The sequence below is a fragment of the Convolutriloba macropyga genome, chromosome 3 (assembly GCF_964194025.1).
Source record: "Convolutriloba macropyga chromosome 3, txConMacr16.3, whole genome shotgun sequence".
NCBI classification, from domain to species: domain Eukaryota; kingdom Metazoa; phylum Xenacoelomorpha; order Acoela; family Convolutidae; genus Convolutriloba; species Convolutriloba macropyga.
In genome coordinates this window covers 7,727,171-7,745,557 of record NC_134470.1, presented here as the reverse complement: position 1 = coordinate 7,745,557, position 18,387 = coordinate 7,727,171, and the positions used below count along the sequence as shown (strand labels likewise).

General features: G+C 34.6%; 1 protein-coding gene across 1 annotated transcript in view; it reads left to right on the top strand.

The window, feature by feature from the left end:
• LOC142335904 (uncharacterized) overlaps nt 1-17,951 on the top strand; it is a 534,872-nt gene extending 516,921 nt beyond the window's left edge. Inside the window, exons 2-5 of the mRNA XM_075384266.1 lie at nt 10,346-10,650; nt 16,137-16,317; nt 16,757-16,925; nt 17,551-17,951. Of these exons, the coding sequence (XP_075240381.1) occupies nt 10,351-10,650; nt 16,137-16,317; nt 16,757-16,925; nt 17,551-17,923 (1,023 nt within the window). The 5' untranslated portion in view covers nt 10,346-10,350 and the 3' untranslated portion in view covers nt 17,924-17,951. The remainder of the gene's footprint in view (nt 1-10,345; nt 10,651-16,136; nt 16,318-16,756; nt 16,926-17,550) is intronic.
• The last annotated feature ends 436 nt before the right edge of the window (nt 17,952-18,387 follow it).

Sequence of the window (18,387 nt, the reverse complement as noted above, 5' to 3'; positions counted from 1 at the left end):
TTTACAATTGCCCAATACTGATTTACACTTGGAGTTCGGTACGGGTAACAGTATTTGCAGTAAGCTAACGTTGCCAGCAATTAAGTCAAAATTTATCGTTTCCTGAAACCAAGAATATGCGAATAAATTCAAATATTTGGCTTTTAAAATTTAATATTGCGAGATAATTTTGCATGACTGGATTACCTTTTCAGTTATATTAAGTAGTCAGATGTTTTTAACAATTGCTCCCTGCAAAAGGGAGGCCATTCTTCAATAGATTGTAAGCGAGAGATTTCAATAGATTATAAGCGAGGGTAACCGTATTTGCAGTAAGCTAACGTTGCCAACAATTAGGTCAAAATTTATCGTTTCCTGAAACCAAGAATATGCGAATAACTTCAAATATTCGGCTTTTAAAATTTAATATTGCGCGATATTTTTGCATGACTGGATTGCCTTTTCAGTTATGTTAAGTAGTCAGATGTTTTTAACAATTGCTCCCTGCAAAAGGGAGGCCATTCTTCAATAGATTGTAAGCGAGAGATTTCAATAGATTATAAGCGAGGGTAACCGTATTTGCAGTAAGCTAACGTTGCCAACAATTAGGTCAAAATTTATCGTTTCCTGAAACCAAGAATATGCGAATAACTTCAAATAGTCGGCTTTTAAAATTTAATATTGCGCGATATTTTTGCATGACTGGATTGCCTTTTCAGTTATGTTAAGTAGTTAGATCGTTTTAACAATTGCTCCCTGCAAAAGGGAGGCCATTCTTCAGTAGATTATAAGCGAGAGATTTCAATAGATTATAAGCGAGGTTAACCGTATTTGCAGTAAGCTAACGTTGCCAACAATTAGGTCAAAATTTATCGTTTCCTGAAACCAAGAATATGCGAATAAATTCAAATATTCGGTTTTTAAAATTTAATATTGCGCGATATTTTTCCATGACTGGATTGCCTTTTCAGTTATGTTAAGTAGTTAGATCTTTTTAACAATTGCTCCCTGCAATAGGGAGGCCTTTCTTCAATAGCTTTCCACATATGCGCATAGTACTATGTTCAATCGAATAGAAAAAAATGCGCCATGATTTGGCATTTTGCCGAGTTGGAATACAAAGCGAAAAGAGTTTTAGGTAGCGGGTTGGTTGGCGCGCGTCGCGGCTTCTTCGCGATAACCCTTCCGCGATTTCCAGATTAAATGCGACAACGCATGAGAGGCATGGCCGAGAACAGCGGTCAGCAATTGCGCTTAAACTGATATCCGGCTATCTAAACTGTAGGCCGAGTAATATTGTTGCAGAGTATAGCACAGAATGGGGCGGCAATTCTCTACTAGGTACCGAAGGGGATATTGCTGAAAAGATCTAAGTGGTCAAATAGTTGACGTTAAACCGTTGATTTCGATTGCTTTTTTTGAAAATCCTGTCCGCAGCTATATCCTGAATTCAGGAGGTTTTGAGTGCGTATGATCTTGTAACAATTATGTTTTAAGTTACAATATTAACGCACTGTACTTGCAGCTGAGCGTAATTGAGATGAAATACATGACATAACTCAAAAAGAATTACCCGGGATGGAAAGTTTCCTTTTCAGGACTACGGATGGCTGTTGCCTTAGTACTCATTTTTTCATCCGTTGTTGTTGCACATCGAATTACTCAAAGGTTGCCTTTCTGCGCTCTCTTATGCCTTGGTAAATTTGTTCACGGAAAAATTTGACAATTCATCTTCGGGGAATATCATTTGTAGGGGTCAACTCAATCGTCTTCGAGAAACAAAACTGATTCCTTGTTTCAAACCCCCTGACAAACCCCCTGATTCGTTTTCCGTTATAGCATAGAGTCCTGTTTCTAGGATCAGGTTTTTCTAGCGCCTTCTAGAAGTTTTTGGACTCAACATTTAACAAATCATTCTCAACATTAACCTACCCCTTGCTAACTCTAAGTGCGTTTCAGTACTGGGCCAGTTTAAATGCAATTTTTCATCATTGCTGAATCATACTGATTCATGCCATTTTTTGGACTGATTCATGTCAGACTTGCATTCAGTCTGATTTTACAATGGTCCGACTTGGGCCAAGTGTAAAAATAAAGTTCCGTGCGGGGATTGAACACACAACCTCTCGTTCCATAGCTGTTTTCCCTCCTGCGCCAGTACGACTGGTGAAATATTGACTTTTGCGCCGTTAACATACGCTTGAAAGAAGCGAATTGAAGGCGAGAATGTATTACACCGGAGACTTGCATTTACAATTGCCCAATACTGATTTACACTTGGAGTTCGGTACGGGTAACAGTATTTGCAGTAAGCTAACGTTGCCAACAATTAGGTCAAAGTTTATCGTTTCCTGAAACCAAGAATATGCGAATAAATTCAAATATTCGGCTTTTAAAATTTAATATTGCGAGATAATTTTGCATGACTGGATTAACTTTTCAGTTATGTTATGTAGTCAGATGTTTTTAACAATTGCTCCCTGCAAAAGGGAGGCCATTCTTCAATAGATTGTAAGCGAGTCATTTCAATAGATTATAAGCGAGGGTAACCGTATTTGCAGTAAGCTAACGTTGCCAACAATTAGGTCAAAATTTATTGTTTCCTGAAACCAAGAATATGCGAATAAATTCAAATATTCGGCTTTTAAAATTTAATATTGCGCGATATTTTTGCATGACTGGATTGCCTTTTCAGTTATGTTAAGTAGTTAGATCTTTTTAACAATTGCTCCCTGCAAAAGGGAGGCCATTCTTCAGTAGAATATAAGCGAGAGATTTCAATAGATTATAAGCGAGGGTAACCGTATTTGCAGTAAGCTAACGTTGCCAACAATTAGGTTAAAATTTATCGTTTCCTGAAACCAAGAATATGCGATTAAATTCAAATATTCGGCTTTTAAAATTAAATATTGCGAGATAATTTTGCATGACTGGTTTACCTTTTCAGTTATTTTAAGTAGTCAGATCTTTTTAACAATTGCTTCCTGCAATAGGGAGGCCATTCTTCAATAGCTTTCCACATATGCGCATACTACTATGTTCAATCGAATAGAAAAAAATGCGCCATGATTTGGCATTTTGCCGAGTTGGAATACAAAGCGAAAAGAGTTTTAGGTAGCGGGTTGGTTGGCGCGCGTCGCGGCTTCTTCGCGATAACCCTTCCGCGATTTCCAGATTAAATGCGACAACGCATGAGAGGCATGGCCGAGAACAGCGGTCAGCAATTGCGCTGAAACTGATATCCGGCTATCTAAACTGTAGGCCGAATAATATTGTTGCAGAGTATAGCACAGAATGGGGCGGCAATTCTCTACTAGGTACCGAAGGGGATATTGCTGAAAAGATCTAAGTGGTCAAATAGTTGACGTTAAACCGTTGATTTCGATTGCTTTTTTTGAAAATCCTGTCCGCAGCTATATCCTGAATTCAGGAGGTTTTGAGTGCGTATGATCTTGTAACAATTATGTTTTAAGTTACAATATTAACACACTGTACTTGCAGCTGAGCGTAATTGAGATGAAATACATGACAGAGCTCAAAAAGAATTACCCGGGATGGAAAGTTTTTTTTTCAGGACTACGGATGGCTGTTGCCTTAGTACTCATTTTTTCATCCGTTGTTGTTGCACATCGAATTACTCAAAGGTTGCCTTTCTGCGCTCTCTTTTATGCCTTGGTAAATTTGTTCACGGAAAAATTTGACAATTCATCTTCGGGGAATATCATTTGTAGGGGTCAACTCAATCGTCTTGGAGAAACAAAACTGACAATTTTTTGAATGTTTACCCTTCTATAATAATTGAATTTTCTAAGTGAGTTTCTTAATCGAAATTTTAAATTGAATTTATGGCAATCACAGTATCAAGAGTTTCGAATGAATCAGAACCTTATAGATCAGTACAAATTTCTTTTTTTGTTAGCTCTCCAGAAGGATTTTGAGCAAATTAAGATTTGCAATAACAGCGACCTGTTCAAGATTCATCCAAGTTTGTACTAAATAGCACAGATTTGTTCGGAAGACAAATAATTGTTCAAGAACACATAATGTCACGCCTACTTTGAAAAAGTGAACTCGAGGGGCTCTTTTTTCTTTGAGCTGTCATGCTTTGTTTTATTAACCAATAATTACAAAACAGACGCGCAGTAATGTGCTTTTGCACATTATGTAATATTCCGACGACGTTCAACAACATTTTTGACCTAATTGTCTACCAAAAAAAGGAACAGATAAAAACTTTCAAAAATTTGTGTCTTCAAAAATAATTTGATAATTTTAAAAAATAGCTTTTAACTCTTAACCATTGCACAAATTAAATAATGCATAATTAGAGGACCGATGATACCTCTCGTTAAAGAGCATACGGGACAAGACGAACATCAATATCAACTAAAAACAACAAGCCTTAATTAAGACCCAAACTCAATGTCTATCTAGTTAAAAAGAACTTGAAAAAATCAAATTAGCATTAGATAAAATCTAAAATAATTAAATCAACTTTCTTATCATCAGAGAAGAGCTGGGACCTGTTTTTGTGAAAAACATTTAACATGTAGATAAGAACAAAAAGGGCAAAGTTAAAAAATTCGTTTATACTTTTTGAACACAATTAACTTTGAAAATCATTAACGTGAAAATCATTAGCTATTGACTATATCATTCAATAGCCTCCTTTTTACCTCGATAGAGAGCCACTGAAACTTGTCAACACTCTTAGGTTAATATCTAAGTTGTGATTTTTGTGATATTGTGACAAGACAGCGCAAATGAACCTCAAAAATGAGAAAATGTCCAAAAATCAAAAAATTGAAAACTCGTATCAAAGCCAAAAAGTCACTATTTAAAAGATAAAACAGCACTGAAGACTACATTTCTTTTCACTTGAAAGAAGATGCGAAATCTCTTTATGCTCAGTCTATGCTACAAGGTGCAGGAAATAATATAAAGCGGCAACACTCAAAAACTAATGTTTTTTATAACTTTGTAATTTCTTAACATATGCTTTTAACTAGCTAACTAAATCGATTAATTTTTATCTGCTTAGGAAGCGATCTAGACCTGTGATTGGTGCGACTAATTTGAAAGAATACAAAATAACAAATACAGAGAGAACTCCAAATTTCACAAATGATTTTTAGCAAACACAGTTTTGAAGACAGAAAACCATATGCTTATAAATGAAATTCTAATGGATTTTCATCGGCCTTCAATTGCACGCGATTTTATCTTTCATTGAATGAGCTTTGATTTAAAATCGCTATACTAAATACAAAAAAAAACAAAAAAGGCTAATTTTACAAAGAACAGCACCCCATTACACTCCAATTAATTCTTGGAATGTAATACTTTAAAACTCCACAATTAGACCAAAATCAGCCTGGCTATTGTTGCTCATCAATTGAACGAAACGGTTCCGAACGTTTTTTTTACAAATACGTCAATATATCGAAATTAAATCATGAATTTTGATTAATTGTGAGGCTTTATTAGCAAAAAACCGTTGGATGTTAACTGACTGCATTAGGTTGTTGTACTAATAGCTCATCCGACAGTTAATGAGGCCTTCCAATAATTGGACTCAGTGAGTACTCTACAAAAAAAACAAATGGTAGCGAAATTCGAGAGATCATGAAATAATTAAGAAAACTTTTTTTTCGGTGCCATTAAAAACTGAGTTTTCAGAAAACATTTTTTTTTATAGAGCGTCATTTGAACATAAATTGGATCTCTCTTTTTTGAACCTTGTTGTTCAAAATTTTTTATGAAAGGGCAGAGCCATAATACAATCAGAATCCTTTTTTATTGCAAAAATCAACGATAAGAGCAAAAATTTCTCTAGTATCGCTGCAGGGCTGTTAGAAAACGCGATTGTTCCAAACATTTGCCTTATACATTATTTGGCAAACGAAATTCTGAATGTATCCAACACATTTGTTGCACTTTTGGTTAATATTTATTTGAATTAGCGAAATGCCGCCAAATTGTTTGGAACCTCATGTAAAAGTGGAGAGTCAGCGGAGATTGTTTAGCAGTTTTTTTTAATCTTCGCTACATGTTAGTTTAGATGAAGTGGGGTAAAGAAGGATATTGGTGCAAATTTTCTTGAAAATTTGAACATAATGAAGATTAGTACAATAGAAAGATGAACAGAAAGAAACTAAGAACAGAACGAAAGAGTAAGTTCAAACAATTTGGGCACTTTCTTCAATTTTTAAACGTTAAACAAATAAAACAAAGGAAGCGAGGCTAGACAAAACTCTAAACCTCCGTTACCTCTCGGAAAAAAGTGAAACTCAAAAGATTTTTTAATTAATAGCCGCCCTCATCTTCTCAGTCGGCTATTATAGCGCTCCTAATTTTTTTTACTTAGTCGAACAAAAAAAATGTTTCGCTTTACCTCATTTTGCCGCTTTTTCAACATTTTGCGTGAAATATTTTTGACTTCTCTAGGCTAGTTTCTCTCATTCTGCTGAAAGTGCTTTTGAACATCAGTTGCTCAGCAAAGCAATTCAAAATGAACAGAGTCAGTATAAAAAATTGAAGTCAGAAATAGAAACGGGATAAACCCATAAAGCCCAATTTTAGATGCCCGCTATTTGAACGTCGTTCCTATAAGTCTTAGTTACCATCTCTAATGCTTATTCGCAATGATAGTAGCCCCTGTAGCCTCTCTCTAAGAAACAGAAGAATGTTCAGCTACGAAATGCCATCAAAATAAATGGGACTTAAAAAATGTTTTTGTACAAAAATCTTTTTTTTTCATTATCTTATATTCTTTCAATCCCAATCATGCTTATTGGAATCAACGGCGGCTATCTTCCGGAAATCTGCTGGGTATGTTTTGGTAATCTACGATTAACAAGATTTCTAATAATACCACTCACAACTCTGTACGTTGAATATTTCGATCGGTGAAAATTGACTGAACAACAAAAAACCAGTTGAGTTTAAAGTTCCTCCCTCACTAAAGTGGGTCGGAAAAAAACGAACGAGAACTTCCTGTCAATTTCTTGGTTGTAAATTTTTTTACTATCAGATCTTGAACGATGAACGTCTTGCCAATGGAGCGCTTATCATTTACATCTTCTTAACAAATTTAACGCGATAAAAAGCCAGTTTTTCTTCGTTCTGAGTGCATAAATCTTGCTGTCTGAGATGTGGTTGAAAATCTCTTAGGATAAATTTTATCTTGTCAGAATTTTTAGGAGAACATTGTGCAACAAGTGCCTCATCAGATCTTACGCGGTAAAAGTTGCGGATCTTTTGTGTCCACTCTACTTCACCTTGCTCAATATGTTGAAATCTCCAAAAATGGTTAATGTCAAAAACTTTTGAATAGTTTTAATTTTTTTTTAATTTTGAAAAATGAAAGTACCTTGATGCTCTTGGCGTTTTTTCAGGAAAAACCAAGAAAGGTAAAATTGATGAGTAAAGTAGTTGCAATAAGGTTTTGGTGGCCATCTCTTTTTTGTATGCTACTCCATCGTTCATTCTAGTTGAGGAGAGTTTTATTTTGAAAATACAAGTACGGGGTTGTTTCATACCAAAATGAACACTTAAAATCATTTATCAATTGTTAATGACTTGATATGGTAGCCAAAATTGTACTTGAATTTGGTACAATTATACATCAACTGCAGTTGAAGTGGAGCCATTAAAATTTTTATCAAGAAGTTATTATATCTTAGTTTCTGATGAAAAGTTTTCAAAACATTTCAAGTCCGAAATTAATTCTAGAAGTGATGTTCTTTTCGCTCAGATGTCCGCTCACTTGATAAATAGTTAATAAATCAGCTACCTTAATTTTTTCAAGTATCGCACTCAAAATGTTTTGGAATATTTTCCGTGAACTAAAATTTTCTATTGGGTAGTTTAGTGGCTAGTGAAAAGTAAATTTTAATGTTACCCTCAAGAATTTTGCTGGCCTAATTTGAGATTTGTTGAGTGGATAGTGGCGGCTATTGAGATTTGTATGACAACCTGCGTGTTTGATTACGTCACCCTCTGCTCCTTCTGTATCATTAATAATTATGAAAAATTATTTCAGACCTTTTTGAGATAGTATTCTAAATCTTTCCATTTTTGTAAATAAAATTTCTGTTTAATTATTTTGATTATAACCATGCATGATTTATTATAATCATGGATATTCCCGCATGTTCATTGAAATACTAATCAGATCTTGCGGTCTCTGTGCTGCTTTATAGAACATCGCCAACATAATAATAAATCAAAAAGTTCTTAAAAAACAACAAAATCGACTAAATTGAACATGACAATGAAACTGTATACAATAACAAGCAGACTCGCAATGTCGCTCAAAAGGAACGGCAACGCTAGTCTGCTAATTATTGTATACAGTTTCAATGTTATGTTCAGTTTCGCCATTTTTGTTTGTGAACTTTTCGATACATTTTTGTGTTAGCGATGTACATAGCAACACAGAGACCATAGGATCTCTGTAGATCGGTATAGGATTCAGCTTTACCACTCAAAATTTAGTCGCAGAGAAAAATTTGTCTTGCATTATGAATAATCTCCTTTTGCTATTTTTTTCTCAGAATTGCTATCGAAAAAAGTGCTTATTCATAATGTCAATTCACGCTGAACAGTTGAGCAGCCAGATTCCTGTACCAAAATTTCAATATTTTATGAACTGAAGTATAAATGATCTTGAAAAATTCAAGTTGTTTTTTTTCTCTAGATTTCAATTGTTTTTAAAGCCTTAGTTTAGTTCTTTGCTTTTTGTCAAATTTGTTTGCTTTTTGTTTACTGGCGTTATATAATGGCGTGACTTTTTTTCTGTTTTTCTTTCTTAATAAATAGTAATCGGTTGCTGTAACTAAAACGAACACTGTTGGTGAATGAAAGTTACCACCGTTGGTTCAAAAGGCAGTATAATTTTGAAATTCTGCAACGAAAATTTGTAATGAGAGCTTTTCACTGAAGAAATTGTCTACGGGAAACTTGAACACAATAAACAAAATACATTTTTTCAAACATTTTGCGAAACAATTGTGTAATAGCACGACAGATAACAGGACTTTGCGTTAATCGAAAAAGAGTTTTGATTCAGAAAAACTGGAAAAGTATATCGATTTCTGAGAGGACTAGTTTTGATTTGATCTGCATTATTCACTAATTTTTGTCAATACTCAGACCCTCCCAGATATCAAATACTAAGGTTACATGAGATTTTTTGACTTTTTAATAATTATGATGGTTTCAATGTTTTTTGGTGGTTTATAATTCCGTACTGATAAAACAAATTTCTAATAAATCGTATCTTTGTGATTCGTGTGCTGTCACGAAGCTAGTGAAATACAACTGATGCTTAAAAAAACAATCAGTTCGCAAGTAAATTCAATTCTTAATATATCACAGCTGTTGTGATGCCACATAGCACAATAAAACTGATATCAATAAAAACGAACATTTTAAAAAAAGATGGGGAAAATAATTCACATTGAGTTTTTTTTTATCAATATACGATGGTTGCAATGTTCTGTCGTTCATTAGATTAGGTAGCAGATAGTAGAAATTAATAGTAAATCCCAGCTCGATTTTGTCTTTGCTGCCATAATTGTGGCGTGATTAAGAAAAGTTGGTTCATTTTTTTCTAATAAATTTGAAAAAATGGATAAAATTGATTCCTTTTCATTTTCCTTTGAAAAATGAATCGTCGAGCGAAAGTTTTTTTGGCGTCTAGAGAATCTTCAATCCATTTTGCCTATGTAGAATAGGAAAGTACACTGACTTTATTAGTTAGGTATTCAAAGATAAGCATTGATTTTTATTTAATATGTGATTATCGTTTTTATCTAAAGTTCCGTTTGTTATGTTTTTAATAGTTGGCATGCTTTGAGTTTTCTGAAGTAGTACAAAATTATCAAAAATTTTGTATGATTCTATTACACAAATTTTCTATGATTCTTATGCTGCTTTTCAATTGCACTATATGAAATAGATAATAAAAATACAAGAATTCTCTGGGATTAAGAAAATTTTTTTTGTAAAAAAATTTTTGTTTTAAATGATTATTAGACTCATATATCTAAGAAAACTGAGGCATCTTGTTTGGGTTCTTGTGTTGCCCTTTAGAGAAGTTTCTTAAAAGAAGTTTTAAACAGCCTTTGTCATCAAAATTTCTTTCGCAAATCTCCGAGAACTAAAATTATTAAGCAGCAGTGCAAAGTTAAGGAGAATTTCTCTGCAATCAGCAAGGCTCTCGACACCTAGATAGTTGGTGTATTGGGAAATAAATTAGCAAAAAAAAATAATTTTTCTAGGGTAGATTTTTGAGTTTTTGGTGGACGAGCCTCCTAATTATCTCCGTAGGTTGCGTCTGGTTAAAAAATTATAATTTCAGATGCGATGTCTTTTGAAGCTGAGTGTGAACCTGAATTCATTCCTACAATAGACTTCTCTTTCTTTTCTACCTCAACTGACGACGATGATTTGAATCTGGAAATGTTAGAATTGGTCGGAGAACATGTCATGTTTGCTTTCAAAAATACAGGCTTCCTCTATCTCAAAAACACAGGCTTGACTTCAGATGAAGTAAAAGATGTGAACAAAGTGTGTGCAGAATTTTTCAGTCTGCCTGAAGATGAAAAGCAGAATTTTTCACGTGGGAACCAGGAAGATAGAAATCACGGATATGTTGGATACCAAGTAATATAGTTATATATGAACCTTGATTTCTCATTACGAAAGAAAAAAGTTATCCAGTGCATCAAGTATTAATTGAAGTCGAAATTATCCTCTCCTAAAAATGTAGACATCCTCAGGCATCTTATTTGGGCATAGCCGAGTGTTTGATCAGTAACAGACCTAATATCAAGGGCAAAAAATCTATTTTAACTTCATAAATAATAGTACAACGTTGGCATCGACAACCCGATAGCGATTAACTATGATTTTGCGATTAACTATGATTCTGCGATTAACTATGATTTTGCGATTAACTATGATTCGATTAACTATGATTCTTTAAAAGGGAACTTGCGATTAACTAAAATTTTGCGATTAACTATGATTCTTTAAAAGGGAAGGAAAAAATTTTTGTCTACAATTCTTAAACAATCCAAATTGTTTTTCTGCCTTATGTAAAAATTGGGCTCTTAAGCGACTGAGTTGGTCATGACAAACGAAAGCGCACAAAGCGAGAATTTTTCAATAATTAATTTAACTTGCTTGATCTGCTACTTCTTCATATCGAGCTAGCAGACCAGTAAAACAAGTCCGTAAATGTCTTTGTTTCTACTTTCGTTTCTAAATTTAAACGCCTGGTATCTTTGTACTATATCCGTTGCAGATATTGCCTATTGGGCGGAAACTCCCGAATGAAAAAAGTATCACTCCAAAGAGCAAGAAGGGTATGGGGCTTTTCTCAGCCTTTTTAATACAGGAGTTGTAAGCCATCCTAGCTAACATCTTGTGCTATGTACTTAAGTATTTCTACAACAAAGAGTTTTCCCAAATACAACTTTCTATTGTTTTAGGGCTGTTCCTGATTGAAGTGAATTCCAATGAAAAGACTGAGTTAAAGCTATACTCGATTAATCAAAATTGATTAATCTTTTGTCAAGCAATATAAATGTGAAAGATCGATGAGCTCATCTGAAGACCAGAGAGCTCAAATTAGTCAATTTAAGCTACTCTGTTATTAAAGTCTATTTATTGATACTAAAAGCCTATAGAGAACTATACATTACTTGCTCAAACTTTCAGCAGGATGACTCTAATTTTGCAACACTTGTTTTAACAGTAATAAAGTTCTAAAATTAGTGAACAGCAAAATATTAAAATGATTGAGTACACTAAATATAGGAAAATTGTTTCAGAAAAAACTAAAAAGAAATCAGAAAAAAATTGAAAACAGAAAAAAGCAAACATTTTTTACAGAACTTATTCGTCGTTTCAGCGTTCAAAGATGAGTAGCATGAACAAATAAAAAGCAACAAGCAAATTATTTTTTGAAATTGTAGGTTTCCTCTCAACGGAACTTTTACTGTCCTTCCGAAAAATGGTTCCTTATTTAGAGAGCTTGCCAATATTACCAAATTTTTCTCTCAAAATGATTTTTGACCAAAACTGACTTAACTAGAAAAACTCAGGATTGCTTCAAAATGCGAATCCCCATTTAAAGGAGGACATTTAAAAAAATCCACCATGGTTCTGCTTTTGGTTGCTTTTTTCTGACAATAAGGGAATATTTTGTCAAGTGGACAGAAGATTGAATTGACTGCTGATACTAGGGTTTTGTGTATGAAAACCTGTAACTTAATCTGTTTGATGAGGTAAAATCATGGAAAAAGGAAAATCTTAGTGTTATGGAAACATTGGGAAAAATCGTTCTTATTTTTTTACGATTGGTTGATTTTGATTTCTATCCATGTTTTTTTATCTATTTCAAATCTAGGTTATTTGAGTTATCTAATAATAAACAGTTTTAGCGATTTTGAAATATATCTTGTGATATTATTTTTATATGATGCAATTTAAGGATCATTTTGAGTAGCATGTATCTTAAATGGTACTACGCGCCTTTTCTCTAGAAAGTTATGCTGTTATGTCAAATAAGTTTATTGTTTACACCTGTTTTTGTTTATCGTTTAAATTACCTGAGAATCAACTTTCTTGCAACGTTTCTAGCTAAAATGTAAGCTTTCTAACAAATAATTTAATCAACTCTCCTTACGTTACAAAAATTTCAACACATTGATGGAATAGCTTTGTTGAGCTCGATGATTACTAAGAAATTTTGAAACATTGGGGAAACTGTGCTTTTGAGACGAGTCAAATTTTTCACCCCTATTTTTCTATACTCTCCCAGCTCGACCTTTCTTAGGAACCATATCCAAGAACCATATATGGTTCCATAGAAGCCATACAAATGTTTCGTACCTGATCTTGATATGGTTGTCAAGAGTTCCTTATGATTCTTTTATGGCTTTCAAGATTTTATGTTTTTTTTGTTCCAGCACCACATTCAAACAATCCACTTTTAAGCATTTCAACACAATAACATTTTATGTTAAACTGGTACAATATGTGGTCCTTTATGGTTCTTGCAAGATCATAAACGCTTGATAATTAGATCAGGAGGTAGGCAGCTTCAGCTGTTCCTTATTAACAGTATTACGAAGTGCATATTTCACCCGTAGCCACCGACTGCTATTTGCACCACAAACAGTCTAAACCCATTTTATGGTCGACTTATGGTTTTAAGGGTTCCTAAAACCCCATATACGCTCCTTTTTAGATTACAGCATCCAATAGGCAGCTTCAGCTGCTTTCTATAAAGAGTATTGCGCAGTCCACATTAAAACCGAAGCCACCCACTGCGATTACAGCAATTTTGCCAACATAAGTTGTCTAATTCCATTTTGTGGTTGACTGATGGCTCTTTACGAATCTTAAAGATTTTTCGAAAACAATTAGTATTAACGCTAACACGAAAAGGCTGACACATTGGAAGTTCACTAAGGATACTGCATAAATTTGAGAGCGCCGAGAAAAATTCCGAATAAGTTTGGTGCTTGGTCAAGAGTTGCCGTGACTGCATTCTCCCAAGGATATGTTTGACCCATTGCAGCCCCGTATTGATTGGTGCCCTTTGAAGCCTTCGTTACAGCAAACATTTTGTTAATTGGAAACTTTGCTTGAACTTTTTTGTCTTCAATTCTTTATCAACATCTGGTCGCGATTCTTGTATTCATCAAGGGGCAGTCTTCTCCAGACCTGAAGACAATAGCAGGAAGTGCCGGGCCAAAAGCTGAGGGAGAAAACCCGGCCTTGCATGTCATCAAATCTATTTCATGACGCCAAAACGGTTCTCCGTTACTCTAAATTGGTTCCTTTTCAATTACTGGTTCTTTATTCACCTTTATCAGGTTGTCAGCTTTGACCTCAGCAACTAGTTTTATTTCAGCATTTTTCTATTATGTTCCTCCTGCACACACAAGCCCTCCAACCTTTTTCATTACAACCTTAGTGAATTTATTAACATGATGTTGACTTCTTCTGCAGGAATATAAGAAAAAAGTCGAGTAAAACATTGACAAAAAATTTGTTTTTAGTTGAGAAAAAACTCAGAACACGCCACAAACTTCACAAACAATTGCCACAAATTTAGAAAATTGACAGAAGAAACACAAAACGATCAGATAAAACGAAAATAACCATTTTCTCTTATTGATGCTGGACTTTGTACTTGAAAAACTGAAAACCACCCGAAAATCTGCTAAAGTGTTCTGATCAACCCTGAAGCTTTTCTTTGTTTTTCCAGGATGCTGATAGGTATCCATCTCTTTTGACTTGCGTTTGCTACAAGAACCCTCTTCTTGTTCTTGCCTTCTTGAAGGAAATCTGATTTCAACTGTCATTCAAGTTTGATGAAAAGTTATGAAAAGTTTGATGTTTTCTAAGATTTTTCCTATTTTGACAGTTACAGGTATTTAAAGAGCTTAATTGATGAGCGTCTGATCAATTATAACTTGTATTAAGACGCTTGCAAATGAGCAAAGGAAGTTTTTGTCTCAAATATCACGCAACTTTTGAAGAAAGCGAAAAAATTGGTTTGAAACTAAAAGAATATCACGCAACAAAAAAATTGACCTGGTTAACCAGGAAACAGGATATTGAAACGGGTTTTCAAATCCTTTTTTTATTTTCCAGATTGTGTTTGCTGCTCTTTCTCTTGCAACAATACATCAACAGAAAATTTAAGGAGAACAGAAAAATGCGAACTCTAAAAATGACAGATTACTTTGATTAAACTTTTTGTGCCTTTGCTAAGTTTTCGTGAATTTCTACGGCCAATGTTTTTGGAAAACAAAAATACCTATAAGGCGTTTTGAAAGTGTTTTTGAAGTACGATATTTTTAAGACACCAAAACCTTAAATCCTGAACTGACAATTGCATGACTTTGAGTTTTGTTGATGAGCGTTTGATCAATGAAAACTTGGATTGATTCATGTGAATTGTTAAAAGCATTGCAAATGAGCAGAAGCAGTTTTGTCTCAATGACTACACAACTTCTCAAGAAAGCGAACAAAGTTGGTTTGAAACACAACAAAAACAAAGAAATGCACGCTACAAAAATTTGACGAGGCCAAAGAGAGACCTTGATCAATCATACGGGTAAATATTTTATTTAAGAGAAAAAATGGCGAAAATGGTGTTTTCCGGCAGTAGCTTCACCATATTTCGGTATTTCATAAAACTTTTGTTATACCGAAGATAAGAATTGAAAACAGTTCCAAGTTTTATGAAGTACCGAAATATGGGGAACACCACTTTTGTCAATTTTTTTTATTAATAAGGTTTTACCCGGCCGATGGATTGAACATCAGGTAGGCTCTACTGAGAACTGTCCGTATTTGCAATGGTATGAAATCTCCTTTCGGTAATTTTCAAAATCTTGGTATATGGGCTGTGACCGAACTCGAATCCGCCTTCGTTTTTCAAATACAAGTCTCAAAGGAAAAATACGTGAAAACCTATGTGACTTTCAATCGTGTTCAAATATGGTCACGCAAGTTTTGCTGTTTTGCTATCTGAATATCAGCTGAAATTATGGATTTTCAATCACAAATTTAAATTTTGTTTTTGTGTTTTGATTTTGTTTTTAATTTACCTAGTTTTTTATTTTAAATACTTTGTATTTAATTTCAAATATCTCAACAAGGCCTTCTGATTGAGACTACAGGACACAATCCGCTTAGAAGTTCTCATTTCTCCTGAAAATTCAACGCGTTTGTTTTTGCGATATTGGCTGGCTTTGAAATTTTCTCATAAACTTAAATTCCGAACGCAATCCATTTTTCAGCCAATTATTCAAAACTTAAATCTTTCAAGTCAAAATCAAGGTTTTCGATTTTGAGCACTATCATTATTGTGAGCGTGTTGGTTAACCAACCAACTCAATGGTGAACGCCAACAAATTTTCTAAAATGGGCCAAAATTCTGAGTTGAGATAAAAATTTAGACATGAATTTGGGCATTTGTAAAAATATGTTCGGATCGGTCATTTCAACTTAATTCCATAATTTAGGATTCTCAAGTTTTTCGTCCGGTCATAGATGCTTTTATCATAATGATGAAGAGTTGAACTGCAATTAAAATGTCCATGAAATGTAATTAAAATGTTCAGATGGAGTGTCTTGACCCTACGCAGTCTCTGCGTGACATGAAAGAAGCATTCAACATTGTCCCTTCTGAGGTCGCCTCTTTCAACCTTCAATGGCCCAATGACGAGTTTAAACAGCAACTGATTTGTCTGTATGATAAACTGAAGAAAATATCACTCAGATTCCTTTTGGTACTTGCTACAGGTTTGTACTGTTTTGACGGGTACACTATCAGTATTTTGTGTTGAACATTTATTTACACCCACCAAACCCCCCCGCACAAAAAATATAGCACCATTGTCAGTTTTGATTTGTTAAAGAATTTCAGGGGAGGGGGTTAGGTTTTTATACTTGTTATGCAGGCAAAGAAATGCAACAGGACAAGACAATTAATTTCCAGATTATGAGGGTGAATTGATTTTGATTGTAAACCGAGCTACTCATCTGAACTACAGGAATCTAAATTTTAGGAAGGAAATAGAACGAATTATTGATAGCGGGAAAGATTCGAAGTTTCATTCGCTTAGTATTAGAAGCCTCTGGTTTTTATAACATTGCTTCTCAGTCCCTCCATTGAAATATAGATGTATTTGTGCCTACTGTCTCTGATTAAAATACGTGAAGCAGACTGTTAATTATACAGGTCTAGGTCAGGAGGTCAATCTCTTCACGGACAGTCATGCGACCATTGGCCAAGAAGGGAACCCGACAGCCATGAGGTGTCTATACTACCCTCCTCTGAAAAGATCCCAATTAGAGTGTTCAGGTGTCAGACAAGGTCAAATGAGATGTGGAGAACATAGCGACTATGGGTAAGCACCACTGGTGAATGATCAAACGCTCAGAGTGCTGGTCAAGAGAACATTTAAGAATAGCCTTAATCAGCTTGAGCCCCGCCCCCGGCGCCACCGCCACCACCAGTGTGAAATCGAGCCTAATAGTTCGTCAAATCTTGTTGCAACTATCTTTTCGCTGCCTTCTAATCATGATTTGTTAATTGGCCTTGCAAGGCCAGTTGACGAATTAGGGACCTTTTTACCAATAAGGATAAATTTGCAGTGTCCGGTTTAAGCACAGTCCCAAAAATAGACAAATAATAAATCTGAAGACGAAATTCTTCCAAATATCAAAATGGAATCAGCTTATTTTTAATTCACAATTTTGTCAAAAAAAATAACTTTTAAAGTAGTTGAAGGCCATGAATACTATGTTGAACCCCTAGAAATTTTCTTAGCAGTATGAAATTGTTGAAAATACAGTAAATGTTTAAAGATTTTGGAATCTAAAATGGGTGCGTATTTGTCATTCATGCTCTTTAGTGGGGCGTGGAAGCTTAATTAGCAAATGACAAATTAAGGCCACTTAACCTATTAATAGAACCTATTATCACAATCTCGATCATGATCTTAAATTTCTCAAATTTACACGCTGTTTTAGTTCGATAACGTTTTTACTGTCTGAAGACTTGAGCGGTCTTCAAGTCCTTAACAGAGACGGGAAGTTTGTCAATATTACACAAGCAGACGACCCCAGCCACATTTTGGTCAACTTAGGTGACCTAATGCAACGATGGACTGATGACGACCTAGTCGCTGCCAAACATAGAGTTGCATTCAGTGTCGAGAAGACAACAGAAACTAGCCAAGACTCTTTTGACGATGAAATTGTGTGCATGAAAAGACAGTCGATTGCGTTTTTTGTTCATCCCGATGACGCAACAATTGTGAAATCTTTGAAAGAACAAAATAAATACCCGCCAATATCTGCGGGCGATTACTTAAAGGAACGTTTCAAAGCTACTTACAAGTAATTGCTGATAATTTATTTTTTTAAAAATATTCTATAAACATTTTATGATGAAGCTTAGAAAGTGTCTTGACTAGAAGATCATATTTTTAACAAGACGGCTCTTGCGAGTCTGTGCGTGACTTCCAACATACTGCATGAAAGAAAAAGAAAGAAAGGATATGAGATGAGTCATTGCTGATTGCAGTAAGGAAAATTGCAATAAAGAAAGTAGGTGCAAGAGACGAAGTTTCTGCAGTATAGTGGGAAAAGCTTCATCGTCAGCACTTGGGCATTTATTTGAGCTGAAGTGGCTCGTTTATTTGCACGAAGTTGTGGTTCCTTTTTAGCTGGAGAAATTCGCAATTTTTAATTGATTTTGACCGTTTTGACTTTTCGAGTGACTTTAACGCCCTTTGACTGTTTGCGCTTCGCGTGATCTAAAATTCTCTCTCAATCACAATTTCAAGCAGCTGATCTCAATTGGCG